Source organism: Doryrhamphus excisus, chromosome 10 (assembly GCF_030265055.1).
Source record: "Doryrhamphus excisus isolate RoL2022-K1 chromosome 10, RoL_Dexc_1.0, whole genome shotgun sequence".
NCBI lineage: Eukaryota > Metazoa > Chordata > Actinopteri > Syngnathiformes > Syngnathidae > Doryrhamphus > Doryrhamphus excisus.
In genome coordinates, this window is record NC_080475.1 from 14,583,341 (window position 1) to 14,603,140 (window position 19,800).

General features: G+C 39.7%; 1 protein-coding gene across 1 annotated transcript in view; it reads right to left on the reverse strand.

Moving 5' to 3' along the window:
- Positions 1-19,800, reverse strand: part of LOC131137131 (kelch domain-containing protein 8B-like) — a 65,452-nt gene that overhangs the window by 33,544 nt on the left and 12,108 nt on the right. Inside the window, exons 2-3 of the mRNA XM_058084711.1 lie at positions 15,540-15,857; positions 14,318-14,751 (exon numbers count right to left, since the gene is read on the reverse strand). Of these exons, the coding sequence (XP_057940694.1) occupies positions 14,318-14,708 (391 nt within the window). The 5' untranslated portion in view covers positions 14,709-14,751; positions 15,540-15,857. The remainder of the gene's footprint in view (positions 1-14,317; positions 14,752-15,539; positions 15,858-19,800) is intronic.

Genomic DNA, 19,800 nt, shown 5'->3' on the forward strand with positions numbered 1-19,800 from the left:
TGAAGGCTAAGGGCAATATTTTAATATCGCTGTGTCCTGTCATCTATATGACAGCTGTGAGGCTGATAAATGTATATATGGTGCATTCAATGACCACCAAACACAATGTGAAATGTCATTCATATATATATCAGTCATGTCAATCATTCATTCATTTTCTACTGCTTATCCTCATTGTGGCCTATCCCAGCTGTTTTCGGGCGAGAAGCAGGGTACACCCTGGACTGGTGGCCAGCCAATCACAGGGCACATATAGACAAACAACCATTCACACTCACATTCATACCTATGGACAATTTGGAGTCGCCAATTAACCTAGCATGTTTTTGGAATGTGGGAGGAAACCGGAGTACCCATGCACGGGGAGAACATGCAAACTCCACACAGAGATGGCCGAGGGTGGAATTGAACCCTGGTCTCCGTCGTGCAGCCCCCGACATCAAGCAAATATGTCTAAAATATGACACCCCTCTCAATACTTTGCAGTATGTACCTTGCAATCTTTCGTTTCATAACGTACACGGTGCATATTTTTATTCAAGACAAGCGGGAACGATCGTGCATCAGTCACTGACTGAAAATTTTTTATTGAGTACAGAAATGGCCGAGGGTGGGATTGAACTCGGGTCTCCTAGCTCCATTCGACCGCAGTGCAGCCGCATACAGACATAAACATGTATATAACATGTATTATCACATATTCATAAATTATTAACAATTTAGGGTGAATGTGATGTGTTTTCTGTGGCAAAAATGCTAATTTTTGGACACAAAAACGAAGAATAACAATAACTTGTGAGACCTTGACAGTGCAGAGATGTAAAATCGTGCTAACTGTATAAACTGTACATTCTCAGTGCAACTTGTTAAGCCTTTCTGAACAATTAAAATCATTGTCTCAGTGATGGAACTCATTGAAACACTTCATCGCTCAAGTATCTTTAAGGTTACTGGCAGAAAAGCCAACAAAAATGACAAAAACAAACCGAAAAACAAGTATATGGTAATAACTTGGTTGCAAATGAAAGCAGCTTTTATTGACTCACTAAAGGGAGTTGCAGCTTTCCGGCTACAAAAAGTACCATAAGCTTTTAGCTCATTACAACAGCTTCCCAAATGCTAAATGTCAGTTTCTGGAGCCAGTACGAACAAGCCAAAGCCAACAATTTGTGACGGGAGAATGAAGGAATACCAGGCATATTCATGATATTTAATACATGCAGCCCTATTCCAATCGCCTCCTATATAACTTGTGTTTTTCAGAGCAATTCATTCATATTTAAAGACTCTTTGACTTCTGCATTTAATTAATGCATTTAATTGGATCCCATGTTGCTTTACTATATGGAAATTGTTGTAAAAATGCTTACTGAAATGTGGGTGGACTCACATTTAAAAAAAATGGGATGATTACAATGTAAGCTTTGTGAAAACATATGGTTTAAAATTATGACCCATAGATACATAATATGATTGGGACAAAGCCTCCATTGGGACAAACAGTCAAAGACAGCTTAGCATATAAACTGCCATTTAATAAGATCCTGACTGTGCATCTATGAGCTTTTCAATATGCTGCTAACATAACACCAGGGTGCATCTATTGTTCAGAAGCTGTGGAAGGAATTGTGCTAATATAACCTGAGCACTTCATGGATTATACATAAAATATCAGTCAAAAACCAGTATAAGAAGATAACCCAATGTGCAGTATCTAGTGTTTTCACCGGCATGCATCGCATGGCCTTGCTGCAGCATGAGAAAGTGGTGGGAAGAGAGAGCATTTAATCATTCCACCGGGCCTCTTCCATTATTCATTCTAAGGGTGAAGCCCAAAACACACACACGTACAAAATCTATATGGTCTTTATATGTTTTTTTCCGTTTGAGAGCTGCTTTTACAAACTCACCTTTTGTAGTGTGCAAAACTTACATCACTCTCACGAACACAGGAAGTCCCACACACGGCAGACATGCTTAATCTGAATGCTGAGCGCTGGAGGGGATCACCATTTTAACCCTTAAATGCATAAGTGGGTCAAAAATGACCCGGTCAGGTTGTTTTGAAAAAATGAAAATGAAAAAATTGAAAAAATTTTATCATTTCACATTCCAGGTATTCCTCAAAAAACATGTTTTTGATATCATGCCATTCACATTTTTAACTTATCTTTTATAAATTTTAGGAATTTTCTGTTTTTGTGTTACTACCCCAACCTTCCATAAGTGGGTCAAAAATGACCCGGCCAGGTTGCTTTCTTGAAATATCTTCGTAATGAAAAAATTTTGCCATTTCATATTCCAGGTATTCCTCAAAAAACATGTTTTTGATATCATGCCGCTCACATTTTAACTTACCTTTATGCAACACACAATGGATCCTCACATTTTCTATTGTTGTACGGGGTCATTTTCTTTTTCAAAGATGGAAAAAAGTGAAAAATTAAGATGTTTCTAACATGAAATCATTCTTGTGTGGTCTTAAATATAATATTAAATATCATACAAGTGATTATTCCTAACCAAAATGGCAAAATTGGCATAAAAACGCATTCATTCTAGTATGGGTCATTTAAAGGAAGTAAGGGTTAAAGGAAGTATCGTCCGATATCGATACCGTCCTTTTTCACTGATATCGGCCGGAGCACCCCCAGTCTTGACTCATATAAACTGGGATATATTATATTTGATTCGCTGTTAGACCACATGAGTCCAATAATGTGCATTTGTGTGTTTTTATGAATCACATTGCTTTGCAAAAAATTCTTGAAAGATAGCTAAGACATCATCTCTATGCTACAACCAATGCTATAAATAAGTGCAGCTGTGGTACATGCATAGTGCAAATGAATAAGACATGATGCCACGCATAATTACACATCTAGAAAAAAAAGCACTGCCATCTTTACTCGGAAGCAGAATGATAAGTTCTACAAATTTCTCAAAAAATCTTTGAATAAACAAAACAGTCAAAGAAGCACAAATCCCATTCAAACAGGAGTTCTTTGTAAGAAATGAAACTCTTTGAAGAACATGGTGCTCCGGTGAAGTGGATTTTCAAACTGCTGCCAAACTCCTACAACGGCTGTTGTCATAAGCGCCTTTGACAATTCCTGTAAAAGCTGGCACTTATCCCACTTTTTTCCCCCCTGCTTTCTCTTGTATAAATGCCACTGAGGTAGCATGAGAGTCGTAACAGAGGTGGGACGGTGTCTGTGTGACAGCTGTGTAATGATAAATAACTGGAGAGAGGATGTTTATTTATGACATTTCCGAAATGTATTATACAGTTCTGATCAAAATTTTAAGAGCAGTTGAAAAATTGCAAGAATTTACTTTTTGCACTGTTGGGTCTTAATGAGGTTCTAAGTAGAGCTTCAAAATGCAAAATAATTAATGGGAGTGGGACCAAAAAAACAATTGGAGTAAGCAATTTATTGCTCAATCAATACATGGCAGTATACACCTTCTTAAATTTGTTTAATAAAAGAAAGTGTTTTTAACAGGACAGCTGGCACAATTGTGCATCAGTCACTGACAGTGTTTTTTTTGTCTGCTTGTTGTGGGAATGAGAAAGTGACGTTGAAGAAATGGGAGTGGGACTAAAAAAATTGGATTAAAAAAATGGGTGCTGAAAACAGCGCTGTGCAGACCTGCATTTATGACTGGCATAAAATATTACTCCCCTCTCAATACGTGACAGTATACACCTTGCAATCTTAAATTTGTTTCATAAAATGTACAATGTTTTTAACAGGACAGCTGGCACGATTGTGCATCAGTCACTGACAGTGTTTTTTTTGTCTGTTGTGGGAATGAAAAAGTGACATTGAAGAAATGGGAGTGGGACTAAAAAAATTGGACTAAGCAATTTATTGCATTAACGGGAGCTGAAAACAGTGCTGTGCAAACCTGCATTGACTGGCCATTCTGCATTTATGACTGGCATAAAATATTACTCCCCTCTCAATACGTGACAGTATACACCTTGCAATCTTAAATTAGTTTCATAAAATACACAATGTTTTTAACAGCACAGCGGCCACGGTTGTGCATCAGTCACTGACAGTGTTTTTTTTTTTGTCTGCTTGTTGTGGGAATGAGAAAGTGACATTGAAGAAATAGGAGGGGGACTAAAAAAATTGGAGTAAAAAAACGGGTGCTGAAAATAGCGCTGTGCAAACCTGCATTGACTGGCCATTCTGCATTTATGACTGGAATTAAATTTTACTCCCCTCTCAATATGCGGCAGTATACACCTTGCAATCTTAAATTTGTTTCATAAAATACACAATGTTTTTAACAGGAGAGCAGGCACGATTGTGCATCAGTCACTGACAGTGGTTTTTTTTTTGTCTGCTTGTTGTGGGAATGGAGAAAGTGACAAAAGATTGCAACAACTCCTCAATACACTCTGGTACCCGTGTGTTACCAAGGAAGCCATCACAGACTGACTTAAAGGCTCTGCATGATCTCAGTTCCTTTGAGGTGAGAAGCTCCACATATTCATATCCTTCATGACCTTTCGGATCTGAGATTCAACCAAGATGCCCTCCTTGAGTTTAGCAGAACTCAGAGCTGAAAGCAGAGTGCATAAGTGTTGGAAGACAGCTCCATTTTTGTCCATGTCCTTCACAAAATTTTTGATATAAAAAATGCTTGATATGAAGAGGTGTTCACCAGGCGAGAAAGTACTCCTACATCCACAGTCCTTCTACCCATAATGACACCAATAACCTCGGAGTCACCAAAGAAAGCCTACTGGTACTGGTCATACTTAACAGATTCTAAAAGGAGCTCCTTCAGATAGACTGAGTGGACAATGGGAATGCCGGGGTGTTTATTCCCATTATGCAGAAGCACAGCCTTGAGACTCCGCTTGGAAGAGTCTATGAAAAGATGCCAGACTGAGGGATTCTGTGAGAAACCAATTAAGGTCAAGAAGCCAGAGACATTTGTGCAGTAGTGCACAACCTGTTCTCCATGTTGAGTAACAACAAACTCTTTGTTCCGTGTCCTGAAACTGGTGATCCTTACATCATCGGCCTTAGTCAGGTTCCACCACTTAATGCCGGGATGCCAGGAGCTCTGACTGTTGTTTAGATAAATGCAAATCACAGGCAAGATCATTCAGGTCTTTCTGTGTGATCCAGTGGGGTTCATTGCCACTCCTGAATAAACAGAAACATTGTCTTCAGAAGATAATGACTTGTCAGATTCAATACGTGGCAGTATACACCTTGCAATCTTAAATTTGTTTCATAAAATACACAATTTTTTTTAACAGCACAGCGGGCACGATTGTGCATCTGTCACTGACAGTGTTTTTTTTTTTGTCTGCTTGTTGTGGGAATGAGAATGTGACATTGACGAAATGGGAGTGGGAATAAAAAAGGCTGGTTCTTGCGTTAAACCATGCATTTAGGACAGATGTGTGGGGACCAGGATTTTCCTGATCTCCAATTTTACAGTCAAAATAATGAAGGTAAGATTTGTCAAAATTTGTCTGTGAAATCTCCAGACAAATTTGCCTTGTTGATGCGTCTTTGTTGTGATTGTGTTAAATTGTGTTAAGTTAAGTGATGGATGATGGATATTGGTACGTGGCGCAATTGCTAGTTTCCATCTGTTGTCCCCATCAGATAACAGAGAAATAACAATAAACAATATAAAAACAATACACAAATAATCTGTTGAACGCATGAGCATCGTGCATACGGTACATTTATGTAAGTTTAGCATTAAAACTAGCAAAAGTACTCCACCAATACCACAAAATTCTAAAATTCATATGCACTTTTGATGACAGCATACATTTACTGTAGTTTTGTGTCTTTGTTGTTTAGAAGTACCTAGAAGGTACGTATCAGCACACAAGAATATGAAATCAGTACCTCAAAGTTAGGCTATAACAGCTATTTTTATGCACGCCTCAATCTGTCGTTGAGCAGTTTATTTCTTACAGAAATTTTCCACGACAGCAGAAAGACTGATCTTCCACTAGGTTGCCACAGGGGTGCGTCCTCGTGCCTCTTTTATTTCTGTGCCAAACTCTGCACCCGTAACTAATCATCCTAAATGCATTATCTGCAACATGTACCCATTTATAACAAGCATCCGGCTCGTCCCTAGTGTAAATGTACCCTTAATGCATACTGATGCTGTATTTGCCTTACAATTTATCAGTATAGTTAGCTGGCTAGCAAGCAGATACCATTGGAACGATGAACCCCATCAATAGAGGACATGACCTGATAACTCTTCTATTCTATTCCATCATGTTTAAAAAAAAAGAAATGCATTTAAAAATGATCCACTACCAAAGCTTGTACAGAGTGACTTCCCGCAATGGGTCATGCTGACATTACCATCATTCCCCTGGGGGGGATAAAAAGATTTCACCACCGGAGGGAAAACACAGAGATTAAATTATACCCAAGCAGAGATGAAAGTAGGTGCAAAGCTAGATTTAATGCAAGGAAATATGAGATGGCGGAAATGGTGAAGAAGTTCAAGTATGGTGGTCATAAAGGGTGAACAATGTTGGGTTCAAGTGCAAGTAGAAACTTGGCTTCCTGGTAGCTTCTCTTCCCTTCTGATAATGATGCTTCTGATGGATGCAATAAATTCCTAATTCCACAGTATATGTGCCAATTTATTGTGGTCGAGTGGTTAGCGCGCAGGCCTCACAGCTACGAGACCAGGGTTTAATACCACCCTCAGCCATCCAGAATTCCAGAATTCAATCTTTAACCCCAGAAAATTATGTTGTTTTTTTTACTTAAAAAATTACATTGTTTTTTTTACTTAAAAAAATTTTCCCTTTTAATATTGAATTTGTCGGGTGGCACGGTGGTCGAGTGGTTAGCGCGCAGACCTCACAGCTAAGAGACCAGGTTTCAATACCACCATCGGCCATCCAGAATTCCAGAATTCGGTATTTAACCCCAGAAAATTAGGTTGTTTTTTTTTATTTGAAAAATTATGTTGGTTTTTTTTTTTAATTTTTTAAACTTTTTTAAAAAATTACGTGAGGAAAAGCGGTAGAAAATGAATGAATGAATGAATTATGATGTTTTTTTTACTTTAAAAAATAGTACCAAGTATTATAGAATTTTCCTTTTTAATATTGAATTGTACCTTTGTCAGGCGGCACGGTGGTTGAGTGGTTAGCGCGCAGACCTCACAGCTAGGAGACCAGGGTTCAATTCCACCCTCGACCATCCAGAATTCGGTATTTAACCCCAGAAAATTACGTTGTTTTTTTTTACTTAAAATATACTACCACGTATTATAGAATTTTCCTTTTTAATATTGAATTGTACCTTTGTCGAGTGGTTAGCGCGCAGACCTCACAGCTAGGAGACCACCCTCGGCCATCTCTGTGTGGAGTTTGCATGTTCTCCCCGTGCATGCGTGGGTTTTCTCCGGGTACTCCGGTTTCCTCCCACATTCCAAAAACATGCTAGGTTAATTGGCGACTCCAAATTGTCCATAGGTATGAATGTGAGTGTGAATGGTTGTTTGTCTATATGTGCCCTGTGATTGGCTGGCGACCACCCGAAGACAGCTGGGATAGGCTCCAGCACCTTCCGTGACCCTTGTGAGGAAAAGCGGTAGAAAATGGATGAATGAATGTGCCAATTTCCATCCCTTCAACAGTAGAGTTTATGGTTTGGATATAAAACCTTGAATGTAATTTATTGTATTCTCCTGCACAGCTAATGTGCAGCGAATAAAATATAAAGACAGCATACATAATAAATAAGCGCCCAAATACACGGGATGTTACACAATGTTTTGTTTCGATGCTTCTCTCCTAGTGTAAAACAGATTTCCACAGATAACATCCCATCCTGCCAAACTCCTCACAGCAGGCGGCCTTGGTGATGTTCCTCTCTTGTGTTTGATACAGAGATTGAATAACAAGGTTGTTTAATTATGAACATATTGAACAATAATGCAGCGTGTGTTAGTGCACGTCATCCTGCAATTTCATGGAAATTAGCTCTAAATTACATTTGGAGTTTTCTTTTTTTTGGGCTTGCAGCCTTGGGCACGCCATAGCGAGGGATGTTGTGATTCACCCCCAACAGCCTGGAGGCAAAGATGTAGCGGTAGAGGTGACAGTGTTTGCTCATTTGAGGTGTTCTCCGCTCCGTCGCAGGCTCGAATGACCCCCGACGCTTCTCTTGACACCGAGCAGTTGATGAACTGCTTTATTTTAAAAAACGAAACAGGAAGCGTGGCTCAACGATGTCACTGGCGCGCAGGTGGAAGATGAAACGAGTTATGAAACAAGACTCAAGGTGCATACAGCAACATATTGAGATGGGAGTGATATTTTATCCCGGCCATAAATGCAGAATGCTTGATGCCGCCCTTGTGCTGCATCAAATGTACCTAATGTTGTAGCCAGTCAATGCAGGTCTGCACAAATAACTTAAACCAAAATAAAACCAAAATACTAAAAATACAAATACATAGTTATGTGAAAGTACACGCCATGGGGTGCCCTATTAATTAACCCTCCTCTTTTGTTAGGGTCGGTACCGACCCGTTTTACATTTTAATGCATAAAAAGAATCACATAACATTTGTTTATTGCATCAAGGCTTTTTGATTTTGTCAGGAAACTCGATTTCAACAAAATAAAACCAAAAAAATAATTTTTACTACATTTTAGAATGGTCTGGTTGAAATTATGACCACTGTTGTGTTAGGGTCGGTTTCGACCCGGTTATAATAATATGATTATAAAGCAATAATTTGAGCCACAACTGAAATCATAAGTACACATAATCACATAATCAGTTCACAGTTCCACATGTCCAAAAGAAGTAGGAAGAAGCAAAGCTTATTAAATCCTACCCCTCCATCTGGTACTTTTACAATCAGTAACTATTTGTTCACTTCCTGCTTTCCTAAGATAGTTTAAGTTATTTATTTTATTTTATTTTAATATTTTATTATTTATTAGAATTCATTCATTCATTCATTTTTTATATTATTTATATATATATATATATATATATATATATATATATACTTCTTATATTATTATTTTATTTTAATAATATTATTTATTATTTTAATTATATATTTAATATATTTTAATTTTATTTTTGTCACGTACCAATTTTAGATGTGGAATAGGAAATGTTTTTATATTAAATCTGTAAAATCTGGTACTTTTACAATCAGTAACTGGTACTTTTACATTTGTTCACTTCCTGCTTTCCATAATACAGTTTAATGTTTTTTGGGGGGGTTTTTTTGGTTTTTTTTAATAATGCACCTCGTACGAGGTGATATCACCATCCAATGACATAATGGGTACCATAGTAAGTGTCAATATAGTGATATATATAGCACATCATGACTGGTTCAAGACTCTTTAAGAGATATCTATAGCTGTATCTATAGTTCTCAGTAATAGCCAAATCACAAAAGAATTCAATTTATTAATATGATTCTTTTGAGGTTAATTTTACCATTTTTGGAAATAAAAATTGAGGGGTATAGTGACAAAAAATGCCCACACCAAAAGTATTATTGTTTTTAGTGTATTTTATAGCTAATTTAATACATGGGTCAAAACCAACCCATTAACATAGAGATGATACCAGAAAGCTAACACAAGAGGAAGATTAAAATATCTTATTTTCTTCCATGTGGAGACATACAGTACATCTTAAACTGCAGGGACAAAAGACAAGACAAGAGTCATGTGACTGCTGACAAAAAAAGAAGAATTTGATTTGTTCGAGTAGCAATTAGGAAGTGTCTTCTCCCCAAGTGTACATTGTGTTGGCACAGTGGGCGTGTGCAGTCATTTCTCACCACATTTCATGTCTCACGGCACCTCAGCTGAGCCAGCTACAAAATTATGCAAATACGGACTGAAGTACGACTACACACATGAACTGTCATTGTGAGTGTGCTTGGCACATTGTGACAAATCTGTCTTTGCCCGCTCTGATTCATCTAAAAACACACACCTGTTGCCAAGCAACGGCAACGCTTGCTTGATTACGTGATAAGTTTGAAATGCAAAAGCAAGGGAGGAACACAACGGGGGGGCACGCAAAGTAAGTCGAGGAGCGAACAAACAAAATGATTGACATTGTGTGGAGTTTGCATGCTTGTTCTCCCCATGAAAGGTTTGTCTATACGTGCCGTGTGATTGGCTGGCGACCAGTCCACTCCACACAGATACTCCTATACTATATACTGTATAGTACTGTATGTTGTGAAAATGTTGGACCCCCTAATGAAATACATTCCTGATCCTTCATTAAGAAAAGCCACCGAACAATTTAGCTGCAACAAATCAGCATACTATTACTTAACCGCAGTACAAGCAATATACTGCATAATATACTGCACACTTATTATGCAGCAATGCATACATTGTTTGCAAATGAGCTATAATGCCCATGAGACACTGAGCAAGTGCAATTAATTCTAAAACACCACTGAAACTGGCCTAAAGGTTAAATACGTATATTTACACAGTCTGGACTGGGGAGAATTTAGTAGGATTTCAAACGAAAGATAATTCACTGCGGTAAGCAGATAATATAGATGTAAATATAATACAGTACTGCCCAACTATACAACTATATAACGTTCAAATGTTTGATGATGATTGAAGTGGAGTGTCACATGCAAACAATCCCTTGGCACGACTAGTAGGAGGCTGAAACCACCGCAGGCGCTACAATAAAGTGTGGGTGTCATGTTTTAGATCGTCAGCACAAATCATGTAAACATGACATCAACAGCGATTAAAAGTGTCAGCGGCAACATTATTCACCTCACCACTCTATAAAGATTTACTTTCAGTTATTGAGACGGCAAAAATTGTGTTAAGTTTGTCAGGGAGGAATGATGAATATTGGTACTTGGCGCAATTGCTAGTTTCCATCTGTTGTCCCCATTAGATAACAGAAAAATAACAATAAATATGAAAACAAAACACAAATAATCTGTTGATCGCATGAGTATTGTGCATACTTTCATGAACCGACCAATGAGCAGACAGGATGCTATTCAGCACGCTATTTCACAAGGTAAAGAAAACAGCAGCGGTATTGGAACTTGTTTGTGCATACTGTACATTTATGTAAGTTTAGCATTAAAACTAGCAAGAGTACTCCACTGACTCCACTAATACCACAAAATTCTCAAATTTTGTAATGGTTTTATTTCATTTGAACATGCATCAGATTCCAATTGAATGCATTACATAATCAGTTCACAGTTCCACATGTCCAAAAGGAGTAGGAAGAAGCAAAGCTTATTAAATCCTACCCCTCCATCTGGTACTTTTACAATCAGTAACTGTTACATTTGTTCACTTCCTGCTTTCCTAATATAGTTTTAAGGTTTTTTTTACTTGATTAATTTTGCTTTTTTTTAGTTTTATTTTTTTTTTTATTTTTTTTTTGTCACGTACCGAAGTACGAGGTTATATGACCATCCAATGACATAATGTGTACCATAGTAAGTGTCAAAATAGTGATATATATAGCACATCATGACTAGTTCAAGACTCTTCATCCTTGTATTTAGCAAACATCAACTGCTTGTATTGTTTCTTGAATTGGCTCATCGTTGTGCATTGTTTGACTTCCTTACTCAATCCATTCCATAGTTTGATTTCACATACTGAAATGCACTTATTTACTTATTTGTATGCACTTTTTGTTGACAGCATACATTTACTGTAGTTTTGTGTTTTCGCTGATTTGTGTCGACACTCTAAGGGCCTCTACTTCTGCCGTTCAACTCAGCTAGTAATCATAATCATTTGAGGGGGTGTTTTTACTGCAGGGATCTGCAGCACAACCTCATTGTAATGCACTGGTAGTCACTGCACAGAGAGCTACGGCAAAACACCCAAACGTGTCAACAACACGAAAGCCTCAGAGCATTCAAATTCCACCTTGTGGATTTGAACTTAAACACACCGAATCCAAAAATGCAACAATCACACAACCCTGAGGTTGCATTCAGATTCGTCATGTTTGGTTCTGTTCTCAAATAGTGAGGGCGGGCTCCCCTGGGGGAGAAGTGGGGGGGGGGGGGTGCATGAGTACTTTCAGTCACCGCATTTAAATGCAGTCAACATTCAGTTGAAGTTCAATATTCTGGTTTATATGCATCATCATGACTATGCATGGCATTTGTGCTTCTTCTTCTTCAGTACCGGCACAGTGGATAATGAACACCTTTGTGTGATGCCGGTACTGACACCAGTACTTGACACTATTCCGTCTCATCCACCAGAGCCCCCGGACACAAGTAGTTCCTGCCAAAGATGCAGGATTCCATTCGAATAGAACATGTAGAGAACACATTATGTTCCTTTCAATGTCGATATGACCCGATATTTTGGTTAGAAAAAGAAAGGTAATATCCGGGTTAGTGAAAAAACTGAATATGAGCATATTTGGGTTTTTCAAAAGGAGCTCAGTTCCGAGCTCTCCATTTTTTTGTTCATTCTGTTAAATAGAGATAAATAAATCGATCCATCCATCCATTTTCTATATCGCTTATCCTCACGAGGGTCGCAGGAAGGCTGGAGCCTATCCCAGCTGTCTTTATCAAAAATAGATATTATCGATTTCTTACATCTTGATGCAGGCCGCACGGTGCAAAGTGGTTAGCGCGCAGGCCTCACAGCTTGGAGACCTGAGTTCAATTCCATCCTCGGCCATCTCTGTGTGGAGTTTGCATGTTCTCCCCATGCATGCGTGGGTTTTCTCCGGGTACTCAATTCAATTTTTTCAGTCAGTGACTCGTTGTCAGTGTACGTTATGAAACGAAAGATTGCAAGGTACATACTGCAAAGTATTGAGAGGGGTGTCATATTTTAGCCATATTTGCTTGATGCTGGGGGCTGCACGGCGGAGACCCTAGTTCATTTCCACCCTCGTCCATCTCTGTGTGGAGTTTGCTTGTTTTCCCCGTGCATGTGTGGGTTTTCTCCGGGTACTCAATTCAATTTTTTCAGTCAGTGACTGATGCACGATCGTTCCCGCTGTCTTCAATAAAAATATGCACCATATACGTTATGAAACAAAAGATTGCAAGGTACATACTACAAAGTATTGAGAGGGGTGTCATATTTTAGCCATATTTGCTTGATGCCGCGGGCTGCACGGCGGAGACCCTAGTTCAATCCCACCCTCGGCCATCTCTGTGTGGAGTTTGCATGTTCTTCCTGTGCATGCGTGGGTTTTCACCGGGTACTCCGGTTTCCTCCCATATTCCAAAAACATGCTAGGTTAATTGGGCGACTCCAAATTGTCCATAGGTATGAATGTGAGTGTGAATGGTTGTTTGTCTATATGTGCCCTGTGATTGGCTGGTGACCAGTCCAGGGTGTACACCGCCTCTCGCCGGAAGACAGCTGGGATAGGCTCCAGCACTCCTCGTGACCGTTGTTAGGATAAGCAGTAGAAAATGAATGAATGTCTTGATACTAACGCACGTCCACTTAGGACGTATCGTAGGATGGTATGATGGAGTCTATCATATCATGACTTTATCGTACCATGCTATACCTTCAAACTGGTGACTGAGAACAATTAATCAGTTTACAGTACGTTTCAGTTGAGTCGTGACGTCTGGATTAACAGATTAATGATGGTAACCAAGGTTTGACTAAATTTTAACATTCTCAAAATATAATTTACAAACAAAGCGACAACATTTTCAGGTACTAAATCCACTCATGCACGTACAGAAATATACAGTCGTTACTATATTGTTTTGGGGGATGTCATTGCTCCTACGATGCCACATAAACAGTTTATCCTCTAGTCTCCTTCCTCCCACTCAAATGTCATGCTCACAACTTCCAAGGAGCTAACACGTATACACACACACATACACACACACACACACAAACCGAGACAGTGTGCAGATGCCTCAGGAATGAACAGAATGTCCACTATGTAAAGTGATCTACTGTGGCACTTTGACAATGTACTTATGGAATTTACTGCATGCAACATATGGACTGTATTCATAATAAGAATCTCGGGACTACTTGAGAGGAGCACCATCCTCTCAACTTTTGTGAGTGGACATTGATCTCGGCACCACTCGGTTTTAATTACAAGCAAGCGGAGTTGACTCAGGGGAAACACACAGAGAGGCTTCTCAATGCTGCATGGTGCAAAATAAACGTCTAATTAGTGTTGGTAACCAAGCAATGACTTTTGGTCTTCTGTTAGTGTTTGCCATGAAAGGGAAAGATTTAACAGCACATTTTAAAAACACACATAAAAGGTGTTTTTCTTACCTTTCTGCACGGTGGTGACACCCATGGAGGGCTGCCCCAGGCTGGCTTTTGGTTCCCACTTGCCCTCATCTGGGTGATACATTTCCACTGAAGCCAAAGGGGTCTGTTGTTGATTCATGCCCCCCATCACCATAACCTGCCCCCCCAGTACCACGGCGGCAGCCCCCGCCCTAGCCGTAGGGAGCGGTGGCAGCTGGCTCCAAGTCTGACTCTCCACATCCAGGACCTCCACACTGTCCAGGGGTGTGCCGGTCTCACTGCAGCCGCCCAGCACGTAGAGCAGGCCCTCGTGGTAGACGGGGGTGCTGTAGACTCTACGCTGGGACATGGGGGGAAACTGCTCCCAGTAGAGGGACTTGACAGGGCTCACCGCCATTTCCTGCACGGGCATGTCTCCAGGAGTGAGAGGAAGGGACACAGCATCACACACCAGGCTGGGGAGGCAAGATGGAGGGATTGTGACACTGGTAATACATCTATTCACATTTATGTGACTTTTTAGCATAACTGTGCTAACAAACTAAAGAGTTTAGCATCATTGAGTTTATTAACAGCAACATTTCCATGTAATATTACTTACAATATTACTAACTAATAGAGGAACATACTAACTCCTTATTTCTAAAATCACAAATACTTAAACTTGCTGATATAGTTCATCTTCAAACAGCTACAATAATGCATAAGGCTAAAAATAATCACAAATAGTTTTGAACCAGTCATGATGTGCTATATATATCACTATATTGACACTTACTATGGTACCCATTATGTCATTCTATGGTCATATCACCTCATACTTCCGTACGTGACAAAAAATAAAAAAATAAATAAAATAAAAATCATCAAAATTTATAAAATATATTTTTTAATTATATTAGGAAAGCAGGAAGTGAACAAATGAAACAGTTACTGATTGTAAAAGTACCAGATGGAGGGGTAGGATTTAATAAGCTTTGCTTCTTCCTACTCCTTTTGGACATGTGGAACTGTGAACTGATTATGTGATGCATTCAATTGGAATCTGATGCATGTTCAAATGAAATAAAACCATTACCATTACCAACTAAGATGTTCAAACCTTATCCATCTGCTAAGTATGATGCCTTTTCCTATGGACTAACCAATAAACAACAATCTAAATATAACTTTGCCTGATATGAGCAAGGACGCGAGGAAGAATATGGAGGAGAAAGGTAGGGAGCTAGAATGTGAAACTCACTCCTGTGGCAGACGTCACAATTCCTCCTATCCAAATATTTTGTGCATTCAGCAGTTTTGGAGAAGCTCAGTCATCTGCCCATCACTTCTTCTCTGGCCTCACTCCTTCCTTCCTTCCCTCATTCAGTGGATCCTGCTTACTGGGACTCGAATGTACTCTTCACTCCCACAAAAATCACAATATGATCCAAAAAGCTTCACAAGACTTCTTTGGGTGTCCAAAAACGAGCCTTAATCAGGCGAAATCTCCATATCCTGAAGGACTCGTGTAGTGTGTGACTCGCTGAGCTTTGAAGAAGGTCCCTCGCTGAGACCCAACCTGAAAGAACACAAAAAAACATGGCATTAACTGATAACTAAATCTTGTCTCTGAGTATTTGGCAAAACAAAACAGCCCATAATACTTCTGAAGTCTGCATGAAAGAATGGTGAGCATATATATATATATATATATATATTTTTTTTTTTTTTTTTTTTTTTTTATTTATTTATTTTTTTTACTGGATGCAAATGAATCTCAAATTGATTCATGCAAATGGCCTCGAGACACTATAAACCACCAGACTCCACCCCCTCACCCCCTGTGGCGGTGGTTACTATGGCAACACATGAACCATTGTTAGAATGTTATCACTATTGCACATTCAGTACAGAGCTGCATTGAATATGATTACCCATTGGAAATACCCATCCATCCATTCTCTATACCGCTTATTCTCATTATGCTGGAGCCTATCCCAGCTGACTTCAGGCGAGAGGCGGGGACCGGACTGGCAGCCAATCACAGGGCACATATAGACAAACAACCATTCACACTCACATTCATACCTATGGACAATTTGGAGTCGCTAATTAACCTAGCATGTTTTTGGAATGTGGGAGGAAACCGGAGTACCCGGAAAAAACCCACACATGCGCGGGTAGAACATTCAAACTCCACACAGAGATGGCCGAGGGTGGAATTGAACACTGGTCTCCAAGCTGTGAGGTCTGGGTGCTAACCACTCGTCCATATCATCACTGTATTAATATGTATTAAAAATATACTGTACATAGAATGAGAGGGAGGCCATCAGAAATAGCACAATAATCTACATCTCGTAGCGCCACGCTGGGAACTCTCAAGATGTCAAAAAATCATTTCTTTTCTTTTGGGCTTCCTGTAGTGCATCTTATTCGGCTGGAAGCTTTCATCCCTGCTGTTATATTTAGTCTTGGAAAAGTTTGTGAGCGCCTCAAAATAGCTCAACCTCTTTCCTAAAACCTCTAAGCTTCTTTTGGTGTATCAATGTGTGCTTACAGCGCCTTTTCCAGGGTGTTTGCTCTTATTCACAAAGATTGCTTTCATGTGCAAAAAAAAGTGGGGTTGTACTCATGAAATAAAAAGGGAGAATCGGAGGGCAGAGATGGCGGGATAGCACAATCGTTCATTCATGAATATTGTTGTAATATAGGTTTTTGGTGTTTCTAGGGAATGGGAAATGTACATAACTGACCTGCATATTAAAGGGGACCTATTGTGTTTTTTCCACTGACCTATAAATGTTGTAAGTCGTGAAAGTGAGTCGTGAAAGAAGTTAGGAGTGGCTCTGAGAGTTTTTTTTTTTTTTTCAAAAGCCACCTCATTGTGCCGACAGTGATCAGTTGTTGACTCCTATAGAGCAGCGACACACAATAACCAGCACAGAAAGCTTTCGAGTTCTGCCAGAATCTACACCTATTCAACTGTATTTCTTTTGATTTTGTGCTTCCTGCAAAAACAGTTGAATTTAACTCCGGTGTAGTTGGTCACACTCCCGAGTGCATAGAAGGATTTTTCGGTTGAGTTGAGTCTGGAGACCAGCTACTAGCATGAAAAACCAGTTAGCAGCACAAAAACACAACATATGCCTGTATCACTTATTTTCCAACAATGAGCCACTACACTATCAGTGATATACCCAAATCATTCATTCATTCATTTTCTACTGCTTTTCCTCACAAGGGTCGAGGGCGAGAGGCGGGGTACACCCTGGACCGGTCGCCAGCCAATCACAGGTCACATATAGACAAACAACCATTCACACTCACATTCATACCTATGGACAATTGGACACCCAAAACAATTCATGTAATTTACAAACTGCATAATAAGTCCCCATGACATTGATACGTAAAGAGACATCCTTGTCGGCTGAGTCATGGCAGCAGATCTAGAAACAGGAAGTGTGCCACACACACTTGAGACATGTTGTGTAACACAAAGGTCAGAAATGTTTATACTTCACTTCTCACAACTGCACAAACGCTGGGGAGTCTCTCCAAACAGAAAGTGTCAACTGCTGTGAGCTAGATAGAGCAATTCAGGTAAATCATGGATTTTTTTTTTTACTTTTAAATAACCTGCTTTGTTTCATCATGAATGCTGTTTTCCATGCAATTTGTCCACCTAAAAAGCAACACTGACTTATTCTGTTAAGACGGGACTGAAAATTTGATGCAGTTCATCATGCATAATACATAGGTGAATTGCATAACACTGTAGTTGGTTTCTTCCTCCTTGGTCAAGAATTTCATGCAAAAAGTAGGGATACCTCAATCGCGGTGTTATACCGATCATCCATGAGTGACATCGTCCAATGCTGATCACATGGATTGACTGTACACTTTTAATTTGTGGCGCAGTGCAAGATGGCGCAGTGTGGCGCAGCCCACGAAGTGGTAATTCTGTCCATTGCACTACTGTGAGCAACCACTTTGGTAATTTGGTAGAGTGGGCTGCACCGCGATGGCCGTGGCAGTGCACCAGGGGAGGTTCCACATTTTCAGCTTGGCGCAGTCACAATTTTGTGACAAAACAGTGCACCAAAGTGCCCTAGAAGCTCGCCAGCTCCGAACTGGCCTATTCATGGCGCAGGCGAAGCGCAGCCGAAGCGCAGCCTATGCGCAGCCTATGCGCAGCCAAAGCGCAGTCTGCGCAGTGGTAAAGTGGCGCACCGTGCAGACACGTCACCTAAACCTCACAGACAGATTTTTCAGAGTGTCGCACACATTTCAGTGTAAAAAACAATGACAGCAACCGCTATTTAATGTAACCGTCCGAACCGTCACGCATAATGAGAACTCAACCTAATGGTAGCTGAAAGTATGATGCCAACCGGGCCTGATTACACACTGGTAATAATACACTCTTTTCCCTCTTTGCCATTTGCGCTGGAAGGGAAGGATGCGTGGGTGCGCCGAGCTGCGCCGGACTTTGCCGCTCACAAAAATTGCAAACCCTACTGCCGTGCCGTAGGTCTACGAAATTAGAGAATGTCAACAACCGCTTATGTTGACATGAATCAGCCAGCTGTTGACTAAACGGTTTGCAATGTGAAATTATGTATTTCACTGTATTTTGTTACTTGTCATGTATATTTTGTGAGCTTCTGCGTCATTTTCCATGTTCTATTTGACTGGTTACCATGGTCACACTCAACCTGTGGCAGAAAGTTGGAAAAGGTTCAGTCGGAAAGCAGACGGCTGAAGTCTGCCCTCTGTCTCTCTCTCCTCCTGTCATGGTGTTTACGCTTGGAGCAATGTAGAATGTGACTCCAGAGTTTCATTCTCTGTCCAAAAATATCTTCTAGGATCATGTGGACACATTTAATAGCAGATAGTATGAAGATGCTTGGCACCAAATCTCTTTCATTACGGGACACAAATCTCCCAGAGCCTACCAGTGTGATGACATTCAGACATGCTGGATTATATAACACAAGTAAAGCACAGTGCTACTTCCCCCCTTCTAGTCTTATCTGGATGGAAAATAAATTGCTTGATATCAAATTCAAATCATCAGTGAAGCTTGACTCACTGTCCCTTATATGAAGGGATTATTATGTTTCGGCTTCACAGCATTTTGAGTAAAAAAAAAAATCTTATTAGTGCTCCTAAGGAGTCTGATATCTGTTGTTCTGCATGTGGGTGGATGGAGGTGACTCTATGACAATGTTTGCATAGAATCCAGACTGCAGCAGACTGTTACTGTTTTGCTGATCTGATTTTGTTCAGTATCGGGTACTCTGGAGTGGAAATAGTCAAATATTCAGTAACAATATGTCGTAAATGTGACACTTTTTTTTTTTACCAAGACATACTTTAATTACTTTAATTGACTTTTGTTTAATATAACCAACATCAATATATAAGTTATATTATTACAATGTTGCTATATTTTCAAGTTATTTAAACACATTTTTTTTGTTTTACCATAAAACTGTCAATATACACACAACTCA